This window comes from Panthera pardus, unplaced genomic scaffold (assembly GCF_024362965.1).
Source record: "Panthera pardus isolate Hobbes unplaced genomic scaffold, ASM2436296v1 HiC_scaffold_25, whole genome shotgun sequence".
NCBI classification, from domain to species: Eukaryota; Metazoa; Chordata; class Mammalia; order Carnivora; family Felidae; genus Panthera; species Panthera pardus.
The window spans coordinates 27,660,000-27,676,538 of NW_026526821.1; the positions used below are offsets into that span (position 1 = coordinate 27,660,000).

At 40.2% G+C, this 16,539-nt stretch overlaps 1 protein-coding gene across 2 annotated transcripts in view; it reads right to left on the bottom strand.

The window, feature by feature from the left end:
- Positions 1–16,539, bottom strand: part of CSNK2A1 (casein kinase 2 alpha 1) — a 53,706-nt gene that overhangs the window by 11,879 nt on the left and 25,288 nt on the right. Inside the window, exons 2-7 of one of the 2 annotated variants that reach the window (XM_019458908.2) lie at positions 12,685–12,894; positions 10,569–10,680; positions 4,448–4,549; positions 3,884–3,934; positions 2,471–2,530; positions 907–990 (exon numbers count right to left, since the gene is read on the bottom strand). In XM_019458908.2, the coding sequence (XP_019314453.1) occupies positions 907–990; positions 2,471–2,530; positions 3,884–3,934; positions 4,448–4,549; positions 10,569–10,680; positions 12,685–12,785 (510 nt within the window). In that variant the 5' untranslated portion in view covers positions 12,786–12,894. The remainder of the gene's footprint in view (positions 1–906; positions 991–2,470; positions 2,531–3,883; positions 3,935–4,447; positions 4,550–10,568; positions 10,681–12,684; positions 12,895–16,539) is intronic. The other variant, XM_053890369.1, reaches the window with a different exon arrangement.

Genomic DNA, 16,539 nt, shown 5'->3' on the forward strand with positions numbered 1-16,539 from the left:
GCCGATGGCTCGGAGCCTGGAGCCTGTTTCCGATTCTGTGTCTCCCTCTCTCTCTGCCCCTCCCCTGTTCATGCTCTGTCTCTCTCTGTCCCAAAAATAAATAAAAAACGTTGAAAAAAAAAAAAATTAAAAAAAAAAAAAAAACTGATTATAAAGTCATGTGGTCAGTGTAGCTCTCATTAAAAGCATTTGTAAAGTTCGGGGGCCTCATGATACTTGCTAATAAGCAGCAGCATTTTCTGAATATTTTATCTATGTCACAGCCGTGTATACTTGACTCTCATAATAGTCTAGTGGCATGCAGAGCAATTATTATTATACCCATTATAAAAGAAAAAGGAGGTAAATGAGTTTCCCAAGAGATTAATTATTTAATAAATGAAACTAGAAGCCAGCTTCCCTGCCCAAAGTTAATGTTTTGCCCACTAATCTGTTGTTGTTGTTTTTCTAATGTTTATTTCTTTCTGAGACATAGAAAGACAGAGTGCAAGCTGGGGAGGGTCAGAGAGAGAGGGAGACACAGAATCCAAAGCAGGCTCCAGGCTCTGAGCTGTCAGCACACAGTCCCATGAGAGGACCAAAACCATGAACCATGAGATTACGACCTGAGCCAAAGTCGGACGCTTAACTGACTGAGCCACTCAGGCGTCCCCCTCCTTTCTTAAAAGTAATCTCTACACCCAACATGGGGTTTGAACTCACGACCCCGAGATCAAGAACTGCATGTTCCACCTACTGACTCAGCCAGGCGCCCCAAATCTATTTCCTTCTTGATAGCATTCTTAGGAATATGATAGTGGTTTCAACAGTATGATTTGTTAATGAGTTCATTCGTTTACCAAACATTTATCAAGTGCCTAAACTCTATCATATTGATAAATAAGACTTGTCGGTCTATCACTTTACCTTTCTGTGCTCGTGATCAATCATGACATTATGGGGCTTCACATCTCTGTGCATAATTCCCATGCTGTGACAATAATCCAGGGCCTGTAGGAGGAACAGATAAGAAAGAAAGAGCCTGCTTAAGAGTGACTTTCTTCAAGTCTTCTACTTTTTTCACCATAGGTTTCCTTGTAGCCTCACAAAACCCCTGTGAGTCAAGAACAGGACAATCACTCCCACAGCTCTTATTCAGAGACTTCCTCAAGATCCCACAGTCAAGAAAACTCCTAGCCTCTGGACTTCAAGTTCTGTCCCTGCACTGTTGTTTCAACATCCTTTCTGTTGAAAAACACCGAAAGAATATACCAATTGCAACACTTCCAGTATCTCCCCCTTACCCAAAGGCTGGATCATTTTCAGAAACACAGGCCCCTCAAAACAAGAAAACTGGTCTGTTCTACAAACCTCTCATTCAAAGAACAATAATCTTCTAGCAGCTAAGAGCACACAACAGAGGTTGGCAGATCACAGCCCATGGACCAAATACGGCCCGCTGCCTCTTTTCGTGACTGTTTTATTGGAACACAGCCACACCAATTTGTTTACGTATCATCTCTAGCTGCTTTTGTGTGACCACAGGGATAGTGTGAGAAAGAACCTATGGCCCACAAAGCCAAAAATTTTATTGTTTGTCCTGTACCTGATTTATTACATCAAATCCGATTTGAAAACCATGTCCAATCTCAAACTAAGGTGAACTGAGTAGCATAACCTTTGGGGTTTGCTAATCCCAGCCTTTAAGCCAGCTGATGTCATTGGCTAAGTTCTTGTCCTTCCTGAAGGGCAACTTCGGTTCCTATGGTTTCCAGGGCTAGACAAGTATATCCTTTAACTTTGTGAAGTCACGCCTGTCACAATACTGCAGGAGCCAATGGAGAGATCAAATATCTCTGTTGGGATAGCCTCTTTAGGGTACTACTAAAATTCAAATGCAGGCTTTATAGCAACCCTCATTTAGTAAGAATCTTTAGCCACCTCTTCACAATTTTCTCATCTATAGAGATGATCTTAATGCTTACTAGGAGCAAGACAATTGGTGATCTCATGTTAGAAATCAAAGTCCACTCTAAATCAGCAATCTTTGAGCAGAGATTTACATAATCCTTAGGACGATGACCCTTTGAGGGCTGAGTTGGAGTTTACTGTTTTACTTGTAGAATTTTAAGTAAAATAAAGTATACCACAAGCCAGCATATCAGAAGTTATTTTTGTTAAGTTTTGACAATCTAATTGTAACTTTCACAGGAGTACGATGGAGATTACAAGTATTTTTTAAAGGGGCCCCAGCTCACTTCCAAATACCATTTCCAAAGCATTCTAAATTACGTTCCTACTAGACTCTATTCCATAATGCTTACATTAGCGCAGGGTTCTGATGCTATTAACTAACTAAACACTTACATGAAGAGGCCCCTTCTTTCAACATACTTTCCAAAGTTAATTCACTGGCTTCTCCACAGTTAACTGGACCATTTAACAAAAGGAAGAGCAAACTAAAGATATTTAGTATCCCAGGTTCCCTTACCTTCAGAATCTCATACATGTAAAATCGAATATCATAGTCTGTTAACGTCTGGTACAATTGCTGTTAAAGACAAATGCAACATATAAGCTGTGAAATAATGCTGATAGGAAGGCAATTTCTCATCTTTGTTTGTAGTAATTCAAACCAAGACTTGGCTCGTTTGCTACCGTTCCAGGATGTGTCTGTTCATCAGTCTCTACTTCTCCAACAGAAACTTACTTTTTAAAAGAGATACTTTGGGTATTTAACTCTATATGCAAAAGTGAAGACTTAGTTAAACTTGTATTGCTTAAGCTATAACCCACTGTTGGGAACGTACCAATTTACACATGCAACATGCACTGATACCATACATTTGAAGTTTAGTCTGCTTTGCATTTACCTCCAGACCTTCCGATATAAGGCATTTTGGCAAATACACACCTTTCCTTAGTAGGGAACTAACCCACCTTTGATGTATATAGTTATATAGGCACTATGGGTCACCAGCTGGTATGCAAGATGGCTCCCTGCCAAATCTGTCAATTTGACAGAACTATTCCCATCCCAAGTTGAAAGTAAACTCTGAACTGTTGTGTATCCTTTCCAGGTTCCAAGAAGCTGCAGATTTTTTTTTTTAAATCTATGTATCATTCAGCTGTTAGTGATATCCTGACAGTTTTCCTTCAAGTTATCATTCTGCTTCTAAAATACTTACTTTCCTTTTTTTCATCCTCCCAGCAAAGGGTTCACAGGATTCACCCGTTTACTGACACATAACATTCTTACTACAGGACTGTGAAAAGGCAAGTCAAGTACCTTTACAGCTTGTAACCCCAGAGAGTGCCCACATTCCTCTGCTGTACTCGAATTGAGAACTGTTTGAAATAAGGAGGCTACCAGATGGGCTGGAAGTCAGAGATCTGTTGTAGAGGTCGGTGTTATGCCAGAGTTTGTACCATGCTTCTCTACCCACCCCCTTTTTGAGATCTATAGCCCAGAATTTCTGAGGGATCCCAAGGTATAAGCAGTCCTTGCTTGTACACACACAATGTATTCCTTCTCGAATACAGTTGTTTTAACGTGAAATCCCTACAGCCAGATCCTGACTGAACACGTGCTGTGGCTTTTATTAGGTTTGACATCTGTAGAAAGTGTCAAATGAATGGTAAAGGTGGTGAGAAGTAAATGTATTGGTAACTAAAAAGAGCACAAAACAAACAAAAGAGTGAAATACCAAGATGTGGAAAGTAGACATTGCTTCTACGTGAGTTTCCCTATCTTAAAATAAGGATAAATTCTCTATCTTAAGTAAGGATGAAAAGCTCTTTCGAAGCATGTTAGAAGGAAGCTCTTCTAATAGTAACATTGCTAAAAGGCTTTCTATGTGGTCTAAAAACCCAACACCTTGAAATGGTTGGTTATATATTATACCTTGAAGTCTGTGTTGTTTACGTGTTCAAAAACCAAGGCAGGGGTTCGTGACTAGGGGAAAGAAAAAGAAAACACACATTAGCAATAGCCCTGGCAGCTTTAGTAGGCACAATGTTGGCAGATACTACGTGGTGAATTTGGTAGTCCTTGCCTCAGTAGTAGGAAACCCTCTATTGCTACGAGCCCTCCCCACTCTGATCACCACCACACTTAGGTCATTTTTGGGATGGATTTCAAACAGAAGACATGGAGCTGAAGTCTCACCAGGCTCTAGGCAGCCCGACAATGCGCCCATCGCCCATCGGCATCGGACCTGAGTTTGCAAAATGGATTAACACATTTCAGTTTCCAGTGCTATCAGTCTCTTAGCCTAGAAGAATAAGAAATAGTCTGTGGGTGGAGGTCTCTTTGAAAGAAAGACCCAAGCTAGTTAAATGGTATAACTGATTAAGCACTTTTAAAGCAGGACTTAACGGTAGAGGGGGAAAATAAAGAGGCCAGTTGTGCTCCAGGTCAAACACCACCTCAGCCCTGGTGGGCCTTGCCAGCGCCTACCATACTCACCACAGGGTCTTTTACAATGTCTGCCAGTGTGATGATATTGGGACCGCCTCGTAAATTCTCCAAAATCTTTATTTCACGCTTGATTTTCTTCTTCTTTACTGGCTGAAAAGGTAAAAGTACATCGGTGAAATTATTTCAGAGTATTTCAACATGTAAATGTAATACATAAATGGCTACTTATGAGCTCTTTGAAGGAAAGGGTATGTGTCCATCTCCTCTCTGAATCCCCTTCTCCTAGCCCTGTGCCAGGGATTCTGCAGGGACTCAGCAAATGTTGAGTTGAAAGAAAAAAGATTTCATCCCAAAGAGCAAACCTCTGCAGAACTAGCATTTAATTCGTCATCAATCATAGCATGGTAACTTTTTATTTTTTTTTTAATGTTTTTATTTTATTTTGAGAGAGAGACAGAGTGTGAGCGGGGAAGGGGCAGAGAGAGAGGGAGACACAGAATCTGAAACAGGTTTCAGGCTCTGAGCTGTCAGCACAGAGTCCGACGCGGGGCTCGAACTCACAAACTGTGAAACCATGACCTGAGCCGAAGTCGGTCGCTCAACCAACTGAACCACCCAGGCGCCCCGCATGTCAACTTTTTAAAACTATACAAACTAGGACTGTAAGTTATTAGTAATACTAAGACATAGCTTGTAAAAGTCTCTGACAATTAGGATGAAACATGGGCTCTTTCCATTCCTTCCTTTAAGTCTATCGACTTCCCCCACCCTACAGAGGGGAAGTCGGGACCAACAGCAAGGATGACCAAATCATCTTTGTGTAGCATAACTTTGTGGTTAAATGTGGGACTTGGAATCAGACTACGTAACGTGAATCTTACATTCATTGCTGGCTGTGTGACTAGGGGCAAATTACCTAAGTTCTGTAAGCCTTTCATTATGGGTAAAAATGATCGACAAGAGCACATATCTCAGAATATGGCTGGGACACAACCCATAATATCTGCCTAGCTTTATCACCAATATTCCTATAAATGAGCTGCTGCGTCCATTTTAAAAAGACCACTCTGCAGAGTCCCTTGAGTATATCTCCCATGTGCCTTTGTCCTCACCCATCATTTCTACATCGGTTCTCGTACAGAAATCCTTTTCATTTTTCTGGGGTGGGCTTTGGTCCAACTGCACTTCCTCCACAAAGCCTTCCTTCTAAATAGTCTAAAACAGTGATAGTCCAAAAGGAATACAATACAAGCCACAAGTGTATTTTAAATGTTCTAGTACCCACATTAAAAAAGTAAAAAGAAACAGACCACATTAATTTTAATATATTTAACAAAATATATCCAAAATCTTATCATTTCAACCTGTAAATCAATATAAAAATTCTAATAAATAATTTATATTTTTTTTGTGCTAAGCCTCTGGAATCAATTATATTTTATCCTCACAGCATATCTCCATTTGTACTAGCCACATTTCAAATGCTCAAAAGCCACACGTGGCCCGTATCTGCTACACTGGACCATGAGGTTTTTCCCAGGGCATCAGTCACCTCAGACTATTGATATTCTGCATAGAATTCTTAGAAATTGTTTTAAGTATGTTTTGTCTCTTCATCAACAAGATCAGTGGTTACCAAACTTCATGATCAACAGTCACCTGGATTTTTTTTTTTTTTTTTAAGTTTGAGAGAAAGAGAGCAAGAAGAGGAGGGATGGAAAGAGAGGGAGAGAGAATCCCAAGGAGACCCCACACTGCCAGCACAGAGCCCATTACGGGGCTCGAACTCACAAATGGGGAGATCGTGACCTGAGACGAAATCAAGAGTCAGACGTTTAACTGACTGAGCCACCCAGGTGTCCCTAATAGTTACCTGTGTTCTTAAATATACAGATTCCCAGGTCCCACTTAGATCTGCTGAATCAGAATCTTGAGAATGGAGTTAGAGAGCTATTCTTAGATATTTCCTAGGTTGATAATCCAGGTCTAGGAACTACCAAACCATACTGTAAATTAACCTTGTCTTAAGTTCTAAGCAGGAGGTACAGAAACAAGCAAGTCTTGGAAACAGACCATCCTCAAAATCCAGCTTTGTAGTTATGCAGCTTTGGGAAAAGCACTTAAATGTATCTGAATTTTTTTTTTTAATGTTTATTTACTTCTTTTTATTTTTTATTTTTTTTATTTTTTTATTTATTTTTGGGACAGAGAGAGACAGAGCATGAACGGGGGAGGGGCAGAGAGAGAGGGAGACACAGAATCGGAAACAGGCTCCAGGCTCCGAGCCATCAGCCCAGAGCCTGACGCGGGGCTCGAACTCACGGACCGCGAGATCGTGACCTGGCTGAAGTCGGACGCTTAACCGACTGCGCCACCCAGGCGCCCCAATGTTTATTTACTTCTTGAGAGAGAGAGAGACAGAGTGCAAGCAGGGGAGGGGCAGAGAGAGAGAGAGACACACACACACACACACACACACACACACACACAGATCTGAAGCTGGTTCTAGGCTCCGAGCTGTCAGCACAGAGCCCCACATGGGGCTCGAACCCACGAACCTAGAGATCATGACCTAAGCCAAAGTTGGATGCTTAACCAACTGAGCCACCCAGGCACCCCAAATGTATCTGAATTTATAACTTGCCTTGTAGAACTGTTGTAATGTAAATATCACAGATAGAATAGGGCCCAATGCAAAGTAGACAATATATGGAAACTGTTACTTATAGAGACTCCCATGGTCTACATTTAATTCAATCCACAGCTTTTAGCCTTGCTTCTGTTAGAACTCAGTACACTGACTGAGAAGCAAGCTGATGAGAAGTCTCCTCTTTTTGCTTCAACTATCAGATCTTTGTGATCTGCTAGAGTATCTGGGAGATCTACTTTCCAGGGACTAACCCATCAATCTATCACCTGTTTTCCACTAAATCACTATTTTCCAACTGCCAGCTATAGCTAAGGCTTATAGCTAAAACTTACAGCTAAGGCTACTGGTTAATGAAATTTTTTTCCTACAGAATCCTTAAAATCTGTGAACTTACAAGGCTGGTTTGTGATAGACCAGGCGGGTGACTTAAACTCTAATTTAATGTGATCAACGCAACTATTTTGTCTTAATAAATAGGTAGGAGAGATCAAAAATTTTAAATAGAGTTTATGAACGAACTTCATCTATATTTACAACCATCTTTCTATATAATTACAGTGAAATATACAGTACAGTTAGGAAAAGACTGGAATACAAAAAAAAAAATCTTTCCAAACCCCCCTTCACTCAAAATCATCAATGACTCCCAACAACCTAGAAGAGAGAAAAATCATGTTACCTTTTTTTTTTTGTTTTTTTGTTAAAGAAAGAGCGAGAGCACGCACAGGAGCAGAGGAGGAGGCAGAAGGAGAGGGAAAGGGAGAGAGAGAATCCCAAGCAGGCTCCACGGAGCCTGAGGCAGGGCTCAATCCCAAGACCGTGAGATCATGGCCTTAGCGGAAATTAAGAGTCTGAAGCCCAACCTACTGAGCTACCTTTTAAGACTTGAAGGAAATGCAGAGATTATCTTTTCCAGCTGACCACCAATTAACTTTCCTTTCCAAGTTCACCTTCCATGCATGGTCACTCAACATCTTCCACAGGAAAGATTTCTCTCACTTATTCCTTCCTCTTTTCTTATCTTGTGGATTCTTCCCTTCTCTACTCCCACCCATACCTATCCAAATCCTCCCCCCATTCAGAGCCTGAAAACAGCTCCTGGGAGCTTTCCCTAACCACCAGCTTCTTCTGAACTGTGAGACCAACTATTTGTGCCTTTTATGACACTAGATAACACCTCACTTTATTTTACCATATCCCTCTCCACATACATATCATCCTACAATTTACACAGAATTTCAACCTCTGAAGTATATTTCTATATACAGATTTTTTTTTTTTTAAGTTTACTTATTTATTTTTGAGACGGGGGGAGGGGCAGAGGGACAGGGGAAGAGAGAATCCCAAGCAGACTCCGCACTGTCAGCAGAGTTCAATGCGGGGCTCAAATGCACAAACCATGAGATCATGACCTGAGCCAAAACCAAGAGCTGGACACTTAACCTACTGAGCCACCCAAGTACCCTCTATATAATTTTTTATTTGATCCCCATAACAACTGAGAAAGACAGAGAAAGCAAGATTATCTCATTTGCACAGATGAACAAAACATCTTAGATTAAAAGGATTACCAAGGTTAATTACTTTTAGAGTTTGGGTTAGAATCCACATGTTCTAATTTCGGGCTTAGTTCTGTTCCTACATGTGACATATAAGACAGATAAACTTTCCGGTTCCCAAAAGGTATGCCAAGGCATCCCCCACAAATTCATAGGGGTTCTGTGAGATTTTTAAGTTTTGAGGGAGATATCAATTAATATCCAAATATGCCAGGGAAGGAGTATACTACCAACCTGAGGTTGTTCTTAGTTTCAACATTAGATTGCACTACATTCCTTTTGATGGTGTATTTTTGCAAAGCTGGGTTTTCAGCCCTTCCTGTGACAAAAAGTAAGTACTACACAAAAACCAATGTTGAAAAGGAAATGAGTCTATTAGTGTCCAAATGATTCCAACATTCGAGAAGCTGTGCAGTGATCAACAGATGTATATATCCCAAAGCTCATCAATTATGGTCATATAAGCATAAAATAAATTATATTGTCTTTCAATTTCTGTGTATAACAGTTTAGTTTTTTAAATTTTTATGAAGTTATTTATTTACTTACAGAGAGGGAGAGCGAGCGAGCCAGGGTGTGCACGTGTGCTCGAGTGAGAGAGAGGGAGAGAATCCCAAGCAGGCTCTGTGCTGTCAGTGCAGAGCCTAACTTGGGGCTTGATCTCATGAACTGTGAAACCATAACCTGAGCCGAAATCAAGAGTTGGACACTTAAATGACTGAACCATCCAGGTGCCCCAGTGTATAACGTTTGAAATGGCACCCAAGTTAAACATTTTTTTGTTTTTTGGACTTAACTACTTAAAAGTTACTGACTCAATATGGGTGGCTGTAAATTGATGAAGTCTGGGAACCTTTGCTTCTCAGTATCAAATATGGGAAAGTTCCTATAGCAAGGAACTATATGCTAAGTTCCTGGCATATGACAGTGCACAGTACAGTCGTAAGTAACTTCCAAGTTGCATGTTGGTAGCCCCCTGGCCAAACCTGGCCTACACAGTGTGTGTATGTATGTATTTGTTTATGTATTTATTTTAGAATGGAAAAGAGCAAGTGGGGGAGGGGCAGAGAGAGAGGGAGAGAGAGAATAATGAGCAGGCTCAGTGCTGTCAGCTCGACCTCACGGACCAAGAGATCATGACCTGAGCCAATATCAAGAGTCAGATGCTTAACCGACTGAGCCACCCAGGCACTCCTGTAGTGTTTTTAAAAACTCTTGAGCCAACATTTAAAAATCAGGGGAATTCGTATATAAATACAAATTTTTATTTCCTTTTTGGAGAAGAGTATCAAGCAACACTGGACCTGCACTACTGCGAAGTAATTACCAGCCGGAGCTGGAGCACACACAGCAGTGCCCGTCGCAGGCACTTACATCACACTAGCTGCGCAGACGGCAACTGCCTGCCATTTAAAGGCCTGCGTTTGGACTCCTTAGCCTCACACAGAAAAGGTAACAACTTACTGAAAACAAAAGGATGGAATATAACTGAAAATATAGGAAATCAGTATTAGGCAAGACCTGGGAGAGAGAAGATTGAACCTTTACTCCCTTCCTCTGCCACAATCTCGCTGAGCTGTATGACTTGAGCCAAATTGCTTCTTTTGCTTCAATTTCCTAATCTGTCAAATAAAGACAACCTCTTCTGGGCGCCTGGGTGGCTCAGTTGGTTAAGCACCTGACTTCAGGTCAGGTCATGATCTCACAGTTAGTGAGTTCGAATCCCGCTTCGGGAGAGCCCCACTTCTTTCTCTCCCTCTCTGCCTCTTGCTCACTTGAGCCCTCTTTCACAACAACAACAGATAACCTCGTCTATCAACTTCAGAGAATACAGTATAAAAGTGTTAAAGCATTACAAAAACCTTTTCAAATGCTACTTTAAAAAAAAGGTATCACTATTATTTAAAAATCTAAATCCCAAATACTCCTGAAATTATAATCTCTTTCTTCTTATACTCACCTTGAGAATTTTAACAACAACTTTTTCATTATTTGTGATGTTGATGGCTTCAAATACTTCACTGTATTTACCCCGGCCTAATTTTCGAACGAGTTGGTAGTCATCTTGATTACTGTGAACAAAAAAAGTCAAAGTCACAATGATTTTAAAAGTTCAAACTATAAGGCACTAATTAACTTTAAAAACTCTACTACCAGTAGGAGTAAAAGAAATAAAAGGCATTTCCAATAATTCCCAAATTGGTTTCTCTGTATTTTAAAAATCGGGCCATTAATTAAAAATGTGTGTTCTAAATCCTAGAATTAGAAAAGTTTAAGTCTTTCAATTATTTTTTCAAATCCCACACTGTTTACATTTCTACTGGCATGCCACACATAGCTACCTCATATTAGGGTTTGTTATGTATTTATATCCAACAACAGACAGCTTTCCCTTGGAGGATAATTTTTATATACCTCTGGCCTCTCGTGCCTTGGCCCGGTGTCGGCACCTAGCAGGAAGTCAATTCATGTTGTAAGAATATTTCAATTCAGCCACACATTAGAAGCAGATTTTTCATGGACCTTTTTGCAGGTAAGTGGCTTTCAAACATATAGGCTTGACTTCCCACTTGCCCTCCAAGGCAAACTCTGAGGACAGTCCATGTAAAAAGTTTGCAAATCACACTACAGATCATGAATCATAGTTAGGGGCCTCTTCCTCTATTTTTACCCATATTCCATGACCACTAGCAACATCAGAGGTAAAAAATAAGGGAAAGGCCAACATTTTATCCCTGCCTCTGATTACAATTTAGATGACTTTGCTTTAAAGAGTAAGTCAAAATTCTATTTACTCCTGCTGGGGGCACTGAAAATCCAACATGTAACAAATTAGCCATCCATTGTCCTCAAGCAGCCAAAAAGAAAGTGAAATGAACAGACAAGGCGGATGGTACTAAGGACAACGGACACTGTATTAAGGCAGGTCTGGGGGAGGAGGCTCTTAATTCTGGTGGAGTTCTCCTGTGGCAGACACAGAAAACAAATGCATGTGAGCCAAGAGTGCCATGCCAAACCTCGGAAGGGCTGTTTAGTGTTATTTAAGCAGAACTAAGTGCAAAGCACTCAATTCAAAGACAGTGGTTCAAATTTTGTTAGCAAAACACAAGTATTCCTAGAATTTGAAGCCTGTGACAAGTGAGGAATTGTTAGGTTATCAATAACAACATTTATTGATATTGTACCACTGGTTCTTGATGGTACCTATGAAGCACACTGTAACTCCTTGTGCAGAGGCAATGCATTTACTGTTAAGAATCACGGCCCAATCAGGATTACATACCCCCTTGTGTCAATATTGGGAGACTATCTTTAACCACTTACAGGTTATATACATCACATGTGAATAGATATAAAATGTAGCATGTGGGAGCTACTGCTTTATGCATTTCCAAATTGCTTTCTTTTGCACTGGATGTCAAAATGCTTTTATCACAGTTAGTATGACCTGATCAATTAAATACCTACATGTTGGGACAAGAGATACAAACATCCAAATGAGACTGCAGAGAGAATAGGGGCAAACACAACTACGGAGGTAGACTGCAACTGTTCAAAATGGAATTGGGGCTTAAATCCACGTTACACATGGCTTGCTTCATGGTAAGAGTAAACGCTGATAAGGGTTTAATTTTGTTTCTATCAGAAAGAGGACATCTTTCTGGAGAACTGTTTCATCCTTCAGTATCATCATGGGACAACATTCTCTGACCTCAAAAATACTTTACGTAAGAGTATGGTTTTTAAAATCTCTCAAGTATTAATTCTCACCTAACTACAAAGCCCTTAGGTGAGACAAGCTGACATGTAACTCTTTGTTACCAGCCTTTTATCCAGAATATGTAAGTCCAAGGAAAGAATAAGAGACAGAAGTAATTTTTAAATGGTAAGCCCAACAAAACTGTTAATTTGCCAAAGCAATACGTTGCTTCTTCACTGCTGAAGAAAACACAAATCAGGTTTTAATCTTGAGGTTTATAAATGCAGTCAGGAAGGATTCCTAACACAAATTACTCAACAAGTACACAAGAATCAACCCTATGAGTGAGGACAGTGAAGTAAGAGGAAATAATTACCCCCACTCCACCACATGTGACTCATAATCCCAGTACTCTCGGGGTCTGTGCGTATTAACATCTGTGTAAACTCTGGCCCTGCTTGGCACGGGTCCCGACATGTCAGACAGGTTGGCGAATGAAGGTGGACTTGATGTTTGGAGATCTGGCAGTCAATGTGTTCAGAAGCAGCTGGGGGTATGACCTTGTTTCAGACCTGTTTTCTTCAAACTGCAAACACAAAATGCATAAAGTCCAAGGAATTATTTTTAAAAAGCATGTGTGAAGAAAAAAAACCATCTTATAATAATGGCCTCAAATATACCTCTGACTCTGGGAATGCAAACTGGTGCAGCCACTCTGGAAAACAGTATGGCGGTTCCTCAAAACACTAAAAATAGAACTACCCTACGACCCAGCAATTGCACTACTAGGCATTTATCCATGGGATGTAGGTGTGCTGTTTCAAAGGGACACATGCACCCCCATGTTTATAGCAGCGCTATCAACAATAGCCAAAGTATGGAAAGAGCCCAAATGTCCATCGATGGATGAACGGATAAAGAAGATGTGGTATATATGTGTATGTGTACGTACGCACACACACACGCACACACACACACACACACACACACACACACACACACAATGGAGTATTACTCGGCCATCAAAAAGAATGAAACCTTGCCATTTGCAACTACATGGATGGAACTGGAGAATAGGTATTATGCTAAGTGAAATTGGTCAGAGAAAGACAAAAATCGTATGACTTCACTCATATGAGGACTTTAAGAGACAAAACAGACGAACATAAGGGGAGGGAAACAAAAATAATATAGAAAAAGAGAGGGGGACAAAACAGAAGAGACTCATAAATCTGGAGAACAAACTGAGGGTTACGGGAGGGGCTGTGGGAGGGGGGATGGGCTAAATGGTTAAGGGGCACTAAGGAAACTACGCCTGAAATCATTGTGGCACTATATGCTAATTTGGATGTCAATTAAAAGAAAAATAAAAAATACAACAAGCTAAAATAAAAAAAATATATACCTCTGACTCTTCTACCTATTAACCAATGACTAGATCCCAACTGTGTCAACCACAGTGTTTCCTATTACCCGGAAAGTAAAAGAAAAAGAAAAAAAGAGAAAGAAAACAAAAACAAAAAACAAGAAACATACTTAAAACCATGCTGGCCCTAATTCTATTCTGCATCATCTAAAGTTTGGATGCTCTTTACAAGACAGCCTGGAAGGGAAAAATGGCACTGAGGACAGACCTATCAACATTACTACCATTTATACATTCCACAGAAATCATTGGCAAGAGTAGCTTTCCATAGCTCAAGTAGGAGTGCTAAAAGACTAGATAGAACAGTGGCAAAGCCGGGAGTACCAACTGTTAGCCTGACTCCAATGGTTATGAAACCAGGAAGGGAATAAAGACATACATCAAAGTTCAATGTCTTTTTGTAACAATCCAAATCATTCAGGAACCTTGCATAATAATCAGTAGATCCTTAATTATAGATCCTTAATCCCTCAAATTGTGCCATTTGAAAGTCATACTTGATTTCATTAAATTTAAAAACAAATAATTTCCTCCTGATTTATTTAATACAGGAGGAAACTTAATAGAAACTGGTAGAAAACAGTAATATATGTTACCTGAACTAATGCAAAATTTGACATAAAGGGAAAAGTGGTAAACTTTTAGAAACACGCTTTCTACCAAATCAGTAAACTAAGTCTAGATAATAGGTAAACTGTGATGTCTTCCCCTGACCATTCGAATCTATTTATCTTTTCAGAGAATCCTACAGCATTTGTTGATCCCCTTTACTCTGCATTTAATTAAAATTGTATTGGGGCGCCTGGGTGGCTCAGTCGGTTAAGCGTCCGGCTTCAGCTCAGGTCACGATCTCGTGGTCCGTGAGTTCGAGCCCCGCATCAGGCTCTGGGCTAATGGCTCAGGGCCTGGAGCCTGCTTCCGATTCTGTGTCTCCCTCTCTCTCTGCCCTCCCCCGTTCATGCTCTGTCTCTGTCTCAAAAATAAATAAACATTAAAAAAAAAAATTAAAAAAAAAATGTATTGAGTCTCCAGATTTTATAACCTGAGAATGTATCACTTATGTAGGTTTCTGGCTAAGGTTGTGTAACCTCAACTTAACTACAAGGAAACATTGGACAAACCGAAAATGAGGAAGCTTCTATTAAAAAGGAGCAGTGAGGGAATGGGGCACCTGGATGGCTCAGTTGGTAAAGGGTCAGACTCTTGATTTCAGGGTCATGCGTTCAAGCCCCATGCTGGACGTGAAGCCTACTTTACAAAGGTGGGGGGAGGGACACTTGGGTGGCTCAGTGGGTTAAGCACCTTACTTCAGCTCAGCTCAGGTCATGATCTCACAGTTCATGAGATGGGTTCTTGAGTTTGAGCCCCATGTCAGGCTCTGTACTGACAGCTCAGAACCTGGAGCCTGCTTCGGATTCTGTGTCTCCCTCTCTCTCTGCCCCACCCCTGCTTGCACTCCGTCTCTTTCTCAAAAATAAATATTTAAAAAATTTAAAAAAAAAGGGGGGGATACACTATATCCTCAAAAATGTCAATACTATAAAAGAAAAAAAAGGCGGCTAAAGAGACATGACTATATACAATGTCCTACCCCTAGACTGTATCCTGTACTGGAGCGGGAGAAATGGTATAAAAAAAAATACTATGAAATCAAATGATAAAAACATTTAGATGGTAAATTACATGTGCACAAGAGTACAGTCACATAATAAAGCAAATGGGGTAAAAAAATATTACAATAGGTAAATCTGAGTAAAGGGGATACAGATGTTCTTTGTACCACTTTTGTTTTTTGTTGAAATAACGTGATTTATAAAAACTGGTAAAATACACATAACATAAAATTTACCAATTTAACCATGTTTTCTTTAAAAAAAAAAAAATACAAGAATTGCAGGAGCTATAGTTAACTCCCAGCCTCAGAGGGCCAATCATGGGTGGACATGACATTACAAAATGAGACCTCATTTTTTTCTCTGGGAAATCACCTGAGTCACGTGGAAAACATTCCCCAGTTCCCATTTACTAGTCCATGTATCTATCAGTCTTATCACCCAGTCTTCCTCTGCTTTCTTAAGGCCTTGGCATTCTCTGTGAAGAGGAGAGCAAGACTACTCACTAATGAAACTCCTGAGATTCTCAAGTACTTGTTTGACCCTTGCAGCTTTGTGCCTCATCAGCTGGGACCTAATTAATGAAACGGCGGACTTGATTCTCCAGTGGGAGGAACTGCTTGCAGTTTTGCAACACCGGGAAGACGTGCTTCACTTTACTATCATGCATACCAAATAATCTGTTTATAGTAAGACAGTCATTCACAGGAATTTCAAATGGTTGGCTTTCATGAACTATATAGGGAGAAGAAAAGAGAGAGTCCTTGAACTGTACCTCAGGAACCTCAGATAAATAAAATGGCACAAAGAGGGACAGAAGATCAGTGACAGGCTGGGGATAAAGAGGGGAAGTGAAAAGATAGGAAAGAGAACTCATTAAAGATAAACATTTTATTTAGAAATAGTATTTCACTTGCAACCTCTGTAAATATGTATGTATGTTCATATACAGCCTAACAAGAAAGAAATAAAGGGACAGCCTAATTTTCTCAATTACTGATTGGTTCTTTCATACATTCCTTCCTTTGTCCATCCCTTAAGTATATGAGCATCAACTATGAAAAAACATCCTGCTAGTCCTTGGAAACAGAATAGCAAGCAAGGAAGAACAAGGGTGAGACAAAAATGCCTTTAAGATTTTATCTGCAAACTAAGGATAATGGAAACTCATTGAGGAGTTGTTTTTTAAGTA